Here is a 10,553-nt window from a genome sequence, read left to right as displayed (position 1 = left end):
ATCCAGGCCATCTCCCTCTCCCATACGAACTGAAGGCAATTAACTAATAATTATTCCTGGGGTTCTCTCGCAAATCTTCTCGTTACTGATACATTCACGGTTTCGACCCTGGTTCGTCGTGTGACGCTTGCTCTACACATCTTCTGTCCTACTCTGTGGGAAGTCTATAAGAGTAACCACGCCGGTCTGCTCGCAATTGACTGCAAGAGCAATCGTGCAACTGCCGGGAAAGGCTTCGTTTCTTTCATCCCATTGCTGTGGCGGAAACCCATCACTACTACCTTACTATATACTCTAATCGTCGATATCGTCGCAAGTTAGTTGCCAATATGGATATGAGCAGCATGAACATGAGTGGCTCGTCGAGCTCGTCCGGCATGTCATCGTCGGACATGTCAAGCATGCCCATGGTATTTACCAACACCCACACTATGCCTCTGTACTCGACACTGTGGACACCCAGCTCCCGGGGCGGCTATGCAGGCACCTGTATCTTTCTCATCATCCTCGCCATCATCGCTCGCGGTCTCATCGCGTTCAAAGCAATCATGGAGCAGCGCTGGCTCGCTGCCCACCTGCAGCGGCGCTACATCGTCGTCGCGGGAAAGAACCCCGAAGCTGGACGTATCGCATCGGATCCTGAGGCCAAGACAGCAACTCTGGTGAGCGCCGAAGGGGCGCAGGAAACTGTACGTGTGGTGCATCGTTACACGCAGGAGGCGTTGCCTTGGCGATTCAGCGTGGATCTGCCCCGAGCTCTGATTGTTCTGTGCATTACCGGTGTTGCATATCTCTTGTAAGTTTGCATGATCTATTATTATCCCTTTCGTCGTGTACCAGACTAACCAAGGGCCTAGGATGTTGGGCGTCATGACGATGAACGTTGGTTATTTCTGCTCCATTCTGGCAGGTACCTTCCTGGGTGAGCTGGCAGTAGGCAGATACATCCAGTACAATCACTGGAACGAGCACTAGATGCGACCTGGATGTCGTCTACCTTTCCTTGTCGATATTATTGATGGATATGCAGCTTTTCTGCGGGCGCAGCGGGACTTGGTGCGCTCTCTTGGAGGTTGTTCGGGCTTTTTGATGACTTTGGTATTTCTTGACGGGCACTACGATTATGATATCCCCTATGGTTTTGTTTTCTTTACTTTCTATAGCATGACGACGAAGATAGCTTCGTTCTCTTTTATTTGGTGATAATAATGAGAAGTCATTATTGACACGATCTATTTTCTCCTCGTGTGGATCATGGAACAGAATATACCGCACAAACGAGTCGTCCAGCCGGAATACCGATCTGTCAAAGCTTTCATCCTGTCACAAATGACAGCCAAGTTAATCACCTCAACAAAGAAGCCGGGTCGGTACAACCTCAGCCTGCTGCTGTCCGATACTGCTTACTACAGTCGTACTGTACCAGTGTCTGTCCAAGTACAAATAGCAAATCAGCTCTGTGTACATAACACGATGCTACTATTATCTAAGTGGTTGTCATTGGCCGGATCCGGCACAGGCACAGGAACATCAACTTTGTTGGCCAAGCGTAATATTATTATTATTATTGATAAGAATCGGAGAAAAAACTAAACTCGTCTAGTGAGTCAGGCCGGACAGATCCGCCCACTACTACTAGTATCAGCAATTCCGGTTTCTTCTGTATATGGTAGTAACACTTTTTTTCTAGTTCGAAAACTGCGATCTCGAGCCTCCGAAAGAGGTTAAAGGCTGAGCACAAATGAGCAGATTATCGGCCACGCTAAGATCCCCGTCTTCCATTGCCCAATCATCGATCCCGCCACTCATTCTTCCTCTCTTGGGATCTAGATCTGGATGCCGCCGGGATCGAGATGGGAATGCTTTTTGCGATATGTCCGGATTGATGGTGAGAAACGAGAGACTCGTTTAGCTGTTAATAATGACTCGTCCAGGCCGCATAGAGTATTGGAGGTTTCTATAGAGTCGTTTTCGTATTCAGGTGGAAAAAAGAATATGCTAACGACGATTTGAAGTATAATAACAATGCAGCACTTGTCACTCATAGAATAACAAAGTCCAAGCCATGATTTAGTCCGCAGAACAGAGTATCACAAAGTCTGAGAGCCGAGATGAATCGTACCACATGGCGTCTCCACGTGCTTTGCTGATGGATTGGTCCTGGATCCGGGATTCTAGATCCCCGGTGTTGCGGCTTAATAACTACTGAAATAATCTGCATTCCTGCCAGAGCTTCTAGACATAATATTTGATTTGACTTCTCTTTCGACTCAAGATATCCCCCGGTCGTTGTGTTTACTGCCAACAGAATAATAGCCATCACCATGAAGTTCTCCCTTCTCTCTCTGGCGGCCATTGTGCCCCTGGCGGCCGCCCACTTCAAGCTCGAATATCCCCCCAGTCGAGGCTTTGACGAGGACAAAATGCCCGAATTCCCCTGCGGTGGCTTTCCTCAATCAAGCAACCGCACCAAGCTCTCCCTATCCGCCGACTCGATCCCCGTCGCCTTGATTCTGGGTCACAGCCAGACGGCTGCGGAGGTCCTCCTGGCTCTGGGAAACGACCCGGGAGACAACTATAATATCACTCTGGCTCACACCTTTGGCATCACCGGCCTAGGCGCCTTCTGCTTGCCATCAGTCAGTTTGAAGGGAGTCCCATTGACGGACGGTCTCAATGCGACTGTGCAGGTTGTCACGGACGGAGATAACGGCGGCGGTCTATACGCGGTGCGTAAATCGTGGATCATAAGTTGCATTCTGAACTTGATAACAGACTGACACTGACAATATCAACAGTGCGCCGACGTGACCTTCACATCTGCTGTCACGAGCGACGATGTATCTGCAACGGTCTGCAAGAACAACACCGGTGTCACCGCAACCCCCTTCTCCGGTGCTGCTGCCGCCCGCAATGCCAATGAGTCTACTGCCGATGGCCAGGCCCAGAGTGGTGCTGGATCTAGCTCTTCTTCTTCTTCCGCCAGTGGAACTGCCGCCACGGCTACCTCCAAGGGTGCTGCTGCTCCCCTTGAGACGGCTGCCTGGGGAATGATGGGTGCTGCGCTGATTGGTGGTCTTGCTGTGTTGTAGGGTGGTATCTTGTCATTTGGGCAGGTGTATATCGGTTATCATGATTGTGAATGAGTGACGAGTATCTGTTGTATCCGATACCAAAATATTTCTGTTGGCTAGACAGTGTAGTGGAGCTTCTTCTATGGCATTGAGCTTTGGTGGCTCTGCTCACTCAAAAAATAAAAATAAAAATAAAAATCAGACATCTCCATAGCCATATTCAAATGGGTATCTGATTCATAAATACTTTTTTTTTCTTTCCTCCAAGTTCCCAGTCCGTTATATCTGGGAAGAGACCAAACAACGTGAAGAGCATTGCGAGAAGTATACAAAGGCGGTGAGTCCGCAGTGGACCTTGGCGGCAGAATCCGGACTGTTCTGCGGGGAAAAGACGAAGCATCTTGTCGATCAGCGTCCCATTTACGAAATCCAGTCGCTTCTTCTGCAGCTTCTTTGCATTCGCTTGCTCTCGACTATAGTTTGCATCTTCTTCCGCCATCTTATCCCCCTCCACGTTCTGCGGAAGAAGGAGTCAACAGTCTCTCACCGTTCTCTCGGAGACCCGAAGCCAACCGTGTTGCCCTGTTGGTTTCGCGTTCACGTTCACTCGAGCTGCGTCTCTTATCGATTCTAAGACATACACGGATTAGACATTCAAAGACACCATGTCTGTGCGTGCACCGTTCGTTGTGCCTGCGCTGAAGAAGCATACGGCCACCGTGATCATGGCGCATGGTCTGGGTGATAGGTACGTCCGTTCCTATCCACGTCTTCCCCTTGCCAGTTATAACTGGCTATCAGCAGAGTATCTGACTGACTGATCCCAACCAGTGGTGCAGGATGGTACGTTCCCTCGTCTCGTCGTTTATCCGGTCTATATATGGTTGTGGACTTCGAGAAGGCTCTTGACTTCGATCGGGAGCAGGACGGTGGACAAGTCTAATGCGGCTATCACTGGCAGGATGTCTTTGGCGCAGAACTGGCGCCGACGGGGCAAGTTTGACGAAGTTTCGTTCATTTTCCCCAATGCGCCTGTCATCCCCATCACAGTGGTATGTAGTGACTGCAAAATCGCCCGTGGAATGCGACATTGTCGAATTAACCGCGGATCAGAACTTTGGCATGTCCATGCCCGGTTGGTATGATATTGCGAAACTGGGCAAAGACGTAAGTCTACTATTCTCCTCGAGAAGTGAATCAATTCCTCGCTCACGCGAAACCCAGATGGACTATGAAGAGTTCCTCAGCAAGCAAGACGAACCAGGTATCCTGCGCTCGCGCGACTATTTCAACACGTTGATCAAGGGAGAGATAGAGAAGGGCATCAAGCCCTCGCGAATTGTTCTCGGCGGCTTTTCTCAGGGTGGTGCCATGTCGCTTTTCACAGGCATCACAGGAGAGCAGAAACTAGGAGGCGTTTTTGGTCTCTCATGCTACCTCTTGCTCAGCGACCGCATCAAGAAGTATATCCCGGAGAACTTCCCCAACAAGGACACCCCGTTCTTCATGGCACATGGCAAGGAGGACGAAGTAGTGAAATACAATTATGGCGTTATGAGCAAGGACGCCTTGGTGGACATGGGTATCAATGTCGAGTTCCACGACTACGAGTATGTCCCTTTCTCTTCCCGTTGTGTGCATGTTTCACGTATTTACACTTCCGACAGGGACCTTGGCCACTCCGCAGACCCAGATGAGATCGAAGCCCTGGAGCGTTTCCTGCACAAGACGCTGCCGGCCGAGGGTGACGGACAAACTTCCGCTGGCTTGTGACTGGATGGTCCTCACGCCGAGGCAGCGGAGTCTAGCATAGGTTCGAATGCGACATACACGTTCGCTATCGGACTTATTGTCTTGCTGGTAGCGGCTCTACTCGTGAGAGTCCGAGGTGGGCACCGCGACCAGCACGAAACCAAATAACCCACATCTCATCAACGTATTCCATCGTATCTTTCCTCTTTACAGTCCGCAGCGAGACTTTTGAACAGTTTACCTTTGTCATATATACACTCGGAACTGGACAGATAGACACTAATAGCCAATACTGCAATCGCATTGTAACTATTCTAAACCATATACATCCAGGAAGTTTACCTTCGCATACTTGGGAAATACACAACAAGACTAAACGCGATACCTCTCAAAAGACACAGAAATTAACCCCGTAGTTCTCATTCACTAGTATACAGTATCAAGAAGCGGAGTACTCCTCGCATCTCTAACGAAAACACCGTGAATATCCAACCCCTCCACTGAGAAATCTATTAACTTAGACATTCTCCATCACTCAGTAGAGGTACTAAGCCACATATGGACGGAACCCCCCTTCCAAGGTTCTCATCCATGGGTATATGAATGCATCCGGATCACAGTCAGCCTGGACTATTCATTTTACTTCCTATATAAAGTCCAACAGAGCATCCCTCCTCTCTGTGTCTTGTTTTTTTTTCAAAAGCATCGATCATAAATCATCTATATTAGATATGGCGGCTCAACCAAGCAAGCCAAAAGAAATACCCGAACTATACAGAAGCACTACTTAGCATCATCAATCTACCACTACCAAAGTCAATCAAGTCTAACGCTAGAAGTGGTCTATACCTTTCTTTATTTCTGAAGCTCCGTCTTGGTTTTGATCGCCTTGCCCAGAGCCTTCTTTGATTGCTCTCGCGGAAGAGGAGGGCATCCGCTGGAATGACATGATCAAGGTGGCAACAGTCAACTCCATACAGTGAACTCCCGACAAGGGCATGAGGCAGAATGTATCATCCTTGACTGGGTGGACTGACACCCTAGCAGACCTTGGCTTCACTACGGATAACAATCGCTGCAATGTTGCATTGACTTGTGCAAAGCAGTGTCTAGTTAATTGTTGTCGGTTCAACCTGTCGTGAGCCAAATGGTCGAAACTGGAGACTACGATGTCTATATCTTGGGTCTGGGGGTGGTTTATATGAGTTTTTATATATCTATTTACGAACACTACTCTACTCCTCGTCGTGACCTGGCATTCTGTATAGATCTTTTTTTCTTTCTAATATCGAACCTTTTCTTCCAAGTCATTCGTCTCGAGAGGCTTCCGCATACTTAGTTATTTGGGGCAAGATCCTACAAAATTGAAACCATGGAATATCAATGACCGCTCGAATGGTATCGCTTTTCGAGAGAGATGATGTCTATAAGTCCTTCGGCAACTTCATCTTTACTTTTGACATATCCGAACGGAACAACAACATCGTGCTCTGTTGCGCGTAGTAGCGTCTCCCAAGCGCTCCGCGGTCTCATGTGGCAGTATGCTAATAGCGCTTGTATGTAGCATGTCGAAGAAGAAACTCGGCTCACGGCAACGTCCGGGAGAGTCGCGAGCGTGAAGCTCGCGAGGCAGCGGCTTCGGAGGGTCTTCTTGATCTTATCCCCGAAACTCAGCTTGATTTAAACGTCAAGGTCAGGGACGAGCATGGTCTACAAGGGAGATTCCATAAGTACTTCGACGACCTACTTAAACTCCATTTTCATATCACAGTCGAAGGGAATCCTGTTCGCAGATTTCAAATGCGTGCAGTTTACTTTGACCGGCACTCCTGACGTGATCTTGATCCCTCATGGCATGGGCCAGCCTACTCCTGCGTCCGGTCTGGCTGAAAGTAAGTAGGGCTTTCTATGGGTTGGGATACTGCTAACTCCATATTGTCCAGATCCGATCGTAATTGATGATGATACACCCACCCCCTCCCGAACCTCCTCCTGCGCCAGCTGCGGGTAATCTGATTCGCCACATCCGGAACATGATCGAGAAACTCGCCATTTTGACACACGTGTTGGAAGGAATGGTTATGGAGCTTGCGACTCAACTTGAGTCATGATTTTGCGCTGCCACGTTTGGGAGCTGAGGATGACGATCACGTTTTGAAGGTCGTTGGGGAGTTAAAGGTTACCCATGGGGGTCATATTGAAAGGGCAAGCTTAGGTACCTCCTGAATAGAAAGTCCAGTCCGAATATACTTAATATAGGATACGGTGACAGAGGAACGTCTACGGTAGTCCCAATGCGTGGCGTATATAGGCAAGTCAACCATTTCTCGCTTGTCTTTGGATATTAGCTAATTGTATTATATAGGCATGGTACATCACATCCGGAGATAAGAGGGCAGGATAAACACGATTGTTTATGGGTGCTGTTTACTGATGTAGACGAGTTTACTTTTCTGCGCATTGATTGCAAGGTAAATCACCTATATCTACTTCATGAACATCGCCGGCTGGAGATATTCGTGTTAAGCAGCCGTCTTCCACAGATCAAAGTTGGTGACTTGAAGGAAAGGAGCGAAGCAGCTGGACAATGATTCGAGCAAAGACTGTGCTCCACGAGACATATCATTGGAAGACTACTGTCTCCGCTCCAAAATGCGTTGACTGGACCTATAAACCCAGCGCGGTGGTCAAGTTAGGCCGAGTCTCGCCAGAAGAGAAATGAATTGTGCAGCAAGTCGACATAGATGATGCTCGGATGATTGTCTGCAAGAGATGGATCTCCTTAAGCAACCCCGAGACCCGGAAAACCTGTTGGGTATACCAGAAGCTCTTGGACGACTCTAAGGGACGGCATTCCGAACTCGCCTGAGTCTGGGGAGAAGACGACAAATAAGGGACGAAGAGAGCAGCCCTTCTTTTCCAATGACGACAGAGGAAACGGACGCGAATTTTGAGAGAAGCTCAGTATCAGGCGATCACGAGCATCTTTTCCAAGGAGCAATGCCATCACTTCTGGATCGAGCGTAAGTCGAGGACCAGCGACTGCTTCATTCGGATAAAGTGCAAGCCTAGATTGACGAAGGAGAAGCACTCTCTATCCCTGAGATTGTCCTCCAATGGCCGCGGAGTTTACTTTTGTTGATACGAAAAGTATCCAAGAAAACCAAGCGGATAGATCTCAACCTTACTGGAATCTTTGTACACCGGAAAACCAGCGGAGACTTTGTCTTGAATTCGAAATTCCCTCAGTTTAACCCAAGGGGGTTCTCCATTGTCGTGGTGATTAAACACCTCCTCTCTCAAGTCTGGTTTTGCTAATACCCTTTTCCATTTATACATTCTCTTCCATTTGGTATATTGGCTAAGCCATCCGTAACTTTAATGGGCAGTATACCGGTTCCCGCAAGGAACCAGATATGCTCCTACGTTAACTCCAAACAACTATCTACTTACAATCCAGAGCGGCTGGTCTAAAGGCTTGCCTCGTCTTGATAGCAAAGTCCAAATGGTACTTTTTCTCCATTGGACCAAGATTTCAGGGACACCAATATAACATGTTAACGGTATATTTGAAGTTTGGGAAAGAGACGCCGCCAACATTCCGTATCTCAAGCAAAGTGGAGTAAGTAATTGATCTCACAGATACACAAGAATTAGACAACTGATCGAAGAAATAATAACAGTTTATCTTCCCAAGCCCTGCCACTACAGAAACGCAAATAATCTCTATAATTTAAGCTTAACTCTTCAGTCCGGCGCATATTCTTATGAAAAGAATGGTATTGCGTCGATAATCTGCGAACTTGGGCGAGGATACCAATCATAAACATGGGTTATGTACCGGCATGAATTATCCAAGGAACCATCCAATACCATTTCCCCTTTCACTTTTTCACCTACTTTCGCCCTCGATCGTCTCTTCGGGTCTTGTCTTACTTTTTCTATGATATATTGTTAATATGTTCACCCCTTGAACTCCCGGATTGTGACAAATCCAAACGAACCCAGTTAATCGCAAAGCACACACACAGAAAACGCCTCGAAAAAAGCTTCTAGCTTTTTCACAATTGATAATAATTAAGCATCCCACGTTTTCTAAACCGTTGTCGATCATCTATCAAAATCAGACATGAGTAAGCACAGTCTGTTGTTCAAACGCAATTTTTGACAAATTGTCTTCGAACATAACATTTACCCTGTGACCACATATGATTCTTCTTTGATACTCAGACACAAAACTCTTATTTGAGTATTATTCTTCTTCGTTCAAATTCGTGGAAATATCGAGAAGGCCCTAAAGCACACTTCCTGCTCACAAAGTGCAGGGATTCTTTATCCCCATGGATCAGATGGAGATCAATGAGCTTATCAACAGAGCGAATCTCGTTAACAAAACTATACACGACCTTCCCCATAAGTTCTTAGAGTCGAGGTCAGAGGTCACAGAGAAGCAGTTTGCTATGTTTCGGGCTATTTGTCCAGAGACGGGGAAATGGCACTAAAGAGACCACGGATGGGAACCAGACCTTGACAACGTCAACGAATTTCTTGGTACTTACATCTTCGGTTTAAAATAAATACCAACTGCAGGTCGAAGTTGACATCTCGGAACAGAGTATGCAGTTCGATTGTTTGGTACAAAGCCAGAATACAAATCAGTTAGCAACTGCTCCGAACAAGAATAGTATCTGGCGGAGCACGTATGGATGGGATCCGAACTCCTTGTCTCGAGATGAGATCTGGACGCATTTAGTCCGGATCACGGAACGTGCCAGTGCACTTTCTCCTCGGTCTTGTCTTCAGTCAAAGCAGCTCGGAGAGCGATGACCCACCTGGAAGACAAAAATACTGGAAGCTTCACTTCGGCAGAAGTGGGCAATCTGATGAGTCAATGGGTAAAAGCCGAGGGTCTAAGTTACTCTTCTATTCTCACGACTCAGTAGGCGTATTATGAGAGGAACCCGGCAGTCATATGTACAAGGTGAGATCATGATAACTCACCGTCCTAATCTCATTCCTTGGTCTCAACTATGATTTTCTATACTGATATTTACTTAGATAGAATTAGAGATAAGGGTGCCCATCATATCTGGTGAATGTAGCCCCGATCTTCGCGAAGCGGGCTCCGATGCCGCCGACGTTTCTGAACTGCTCCGCCAGTTGCGCGGACTCCTGTTGGAGTTCCGGCGTGTCGTTACGAGTCTTGAGGCTTTAGGGGTAATAGACATCAACTACGATTTCCGGCTGTTCAAGTATGGCGATCCCAACAGCAGACCTCGTCCGATCCATGCCAGCTCATAACATCGCAAAGACACTCACAGCCACCGATCACTCTTGGGCTTTTCGTCTACATTGTCAAACTAGAGTTCTTTGCCATGATGGAGTCAAAAGAGCTGATTGGATGGCACCCTCTTAGGTGTAGGGCTTATATTAGCATCTCACGCTGCATTTTTCGGGGGGAGATAGAATCTCATAGTGTTGCCTTTTGATACCATGACATATTCAGCATGCCACTGCCACCAGAACAAGATTGTCTCGAGCTTCCTCTAATATCTAGAGAATAATACACCAGCGTGTTCATAGGATCAGATTTCACCGTCTCCTTTACACGCTGAGTTTTAGAAGAAGAATGGAAACAAACTGCTAGCTCTTTAGTCTCTTTCTTTTCTCTGTGTCGCCTGTAATCTATCTGACCGGCTCAAACTACATTACTCATGAGCCGTCTTG

The 10,553-nt window shown here is 47.4% G+C and overlaps 4 protein-coding genes across 4 annotated transcripts; all 4 read left to right on the top strand.

The window, feature by feature from the left end:
- Positions 1–164: 164 nt before the first annotated feature.
- On the top strand, positions 165–1,115 carry C8Q69DRAFT_211086 (putative Ctr copper transporter). Its single transcript, XM_028626187.1, has 2 exons — positions 165–796; positions 858–1,115. Exons 1-2 carry the CDS (start codon positions 330–332, stop codon positions 973–975), a joined length of 585 nt encoding a protein of 194 aa, XP_028486609.1. The 5' UTR covers positions 165–329; the 3' UTR covers positions 976–1,115.
- A 917-nt stretch (positions 1,116–2,032) lies between these two features.
- Positions 2,033–3,340, top strand: C8Q69DRAFT_461866 (putative GPI anchored protein). Its single transcript, XM_028630278.1, has 2 exons — positions 2,033–2,729; positions 2,799–3,340. The coding sequence occupies exons 1-2, from the start codon at positions 2,325–2,327 to the stop codon at positions 3,090–3,092; spliced, it is 699 nt and encodes a 232-aa protein (XP_028486608.1). The 5' UTR covers positions 2,033–2,324; the 3' UTR covers positions 3,093–3,340.
- Positions 3,341–3,451: 111 nt separating this feature from the next.
- Positions 3,452–5,207, top strand: C8Q69DRAFT_461863 (Phospholipase/carboxylesterase/thioesterase). Its single transcript, XM_028630277.1, has 6 exons — positions 3,452–3,822; positions 3,906–3,917; positions 4,036–4,126; positions 4,188–4,241; positions 4,299–4,684; positions 4,742–5,207. Exons 1-6 carry the CDS (start codon positions 3,740–3,742, stop codon positions 4,845–4,847), a joined length of 732 nt encoding a protein of 243 aa, XP_028486607.1. The 5' UTR covers positions 3,452–3,739; the 3' UTR covers positions 4,848–5,207.
- A 266-nt stretch (positions 5,208–5,473) lies between these two features.
- On the top strand, positions 5,474–6,257 carry C8Q69DRAFT_461861 (hypothetical protein). The gene has a single exon (XM_028630276.1). The coding sequence runs from the start codon at positions 5,974–5,976 to the stop codon at positions 6,163–6,165; it is 192 nt and encodes a 63-aa protein (XP_028486606.1). The 5' UTR covers positions 5,474–5,973; the 3' UTR covers positions 6,166–6,257.
- The last annotated feature ends 4,296 nt before the right edge of the window (positions 6,258–10,553 follow it).

The sequence above is a fragment of the Paecilomyces variotii genome (genome assembly GCF_004022145.1).
Source record: "Paecilomyces variotii strain CBS 101075 chromosome Unknown C8Q69scaffold_3, whole genome shotgun sequence".
Classification (NCBI taxonomy): domain Eukaryota; kingdom Fungi; phylum Ascomycota; class Eurotiomycetes; order Eurotiales; family Thermoascaceae; genus Paecilomyces; species Paecilomyces variotii.
This window is presented reverse-complemented; position numbering and strand designations above follow the sequence as displayed.

What these genes read in the sequence shown, in the direction of transcription:
- C8Q69DRAFT_461866 (XM_028630278.1), top strand. Translation starts at nt 2,325, where the DNA reads ATGAAGTTCTCCCTTCTCTCTCTGGCGGCCATTGTGCCCCTGGCGGCC. An exon ending in ACGGCGGCGGTCTATACGCG is followed by an intron (nt 2,730 to 2,798) that starts GTGCGTAAATCG and finishes CAATATCAACAG; the next exon opens with TGCGCCGACGTGACCTTCAC.
- C8Q69DRAFT_461863 (XM_028630277.1), top strand. Translation starts at nt 3,740, where the DNA reads ATGTCTGTGCGTGCACCGTTCGTTGTGCCTGCGCTGAAGAAGCATACG. An exon ending in CTGTCATCCCCATCACAGTG is followed by an intron (nt 4,127 to 4,187) that starts GTATGTAGTGAC and finishes ACCGCGGATCAG; the next exon opens with AACTTTGGCATGTCCATGCC. An exon ending in TTGCGAAACTGGGCAAAGAC is followed by an intron (nt 4,242 to 4,298) that starts GTAAGTCTACTA and finishes CGCGAAACCCAG; the next exon opens with ATGGACTATGAAGAGTTCCT.
- C8Q69DRAFT_211086 (XM_028626187.1), top strand. Translation starts at nt 330, where the DNA reads ATGGATATGAGCAGCATGAACATGAGTGGCTCGTCGAGCTCGTCCGGC. An exon ending in ACCGGTGTTGCATATCTCTT is followed by an intron (nt 797 to 857) that starts GTAAGTTTGCAT and finishes CCAAGGGCCTAG; the next exon opens with GATGTTGGGCGTCATGACGA.
- C8Q69DRAFT_461861 (XM_028630276.1), top strand. Translation starts at nt 5,974, where the DNA reads ATGGTCGAAACTGGAGACTACGATGTCTATATCTTGGGTCTGGGGGTG.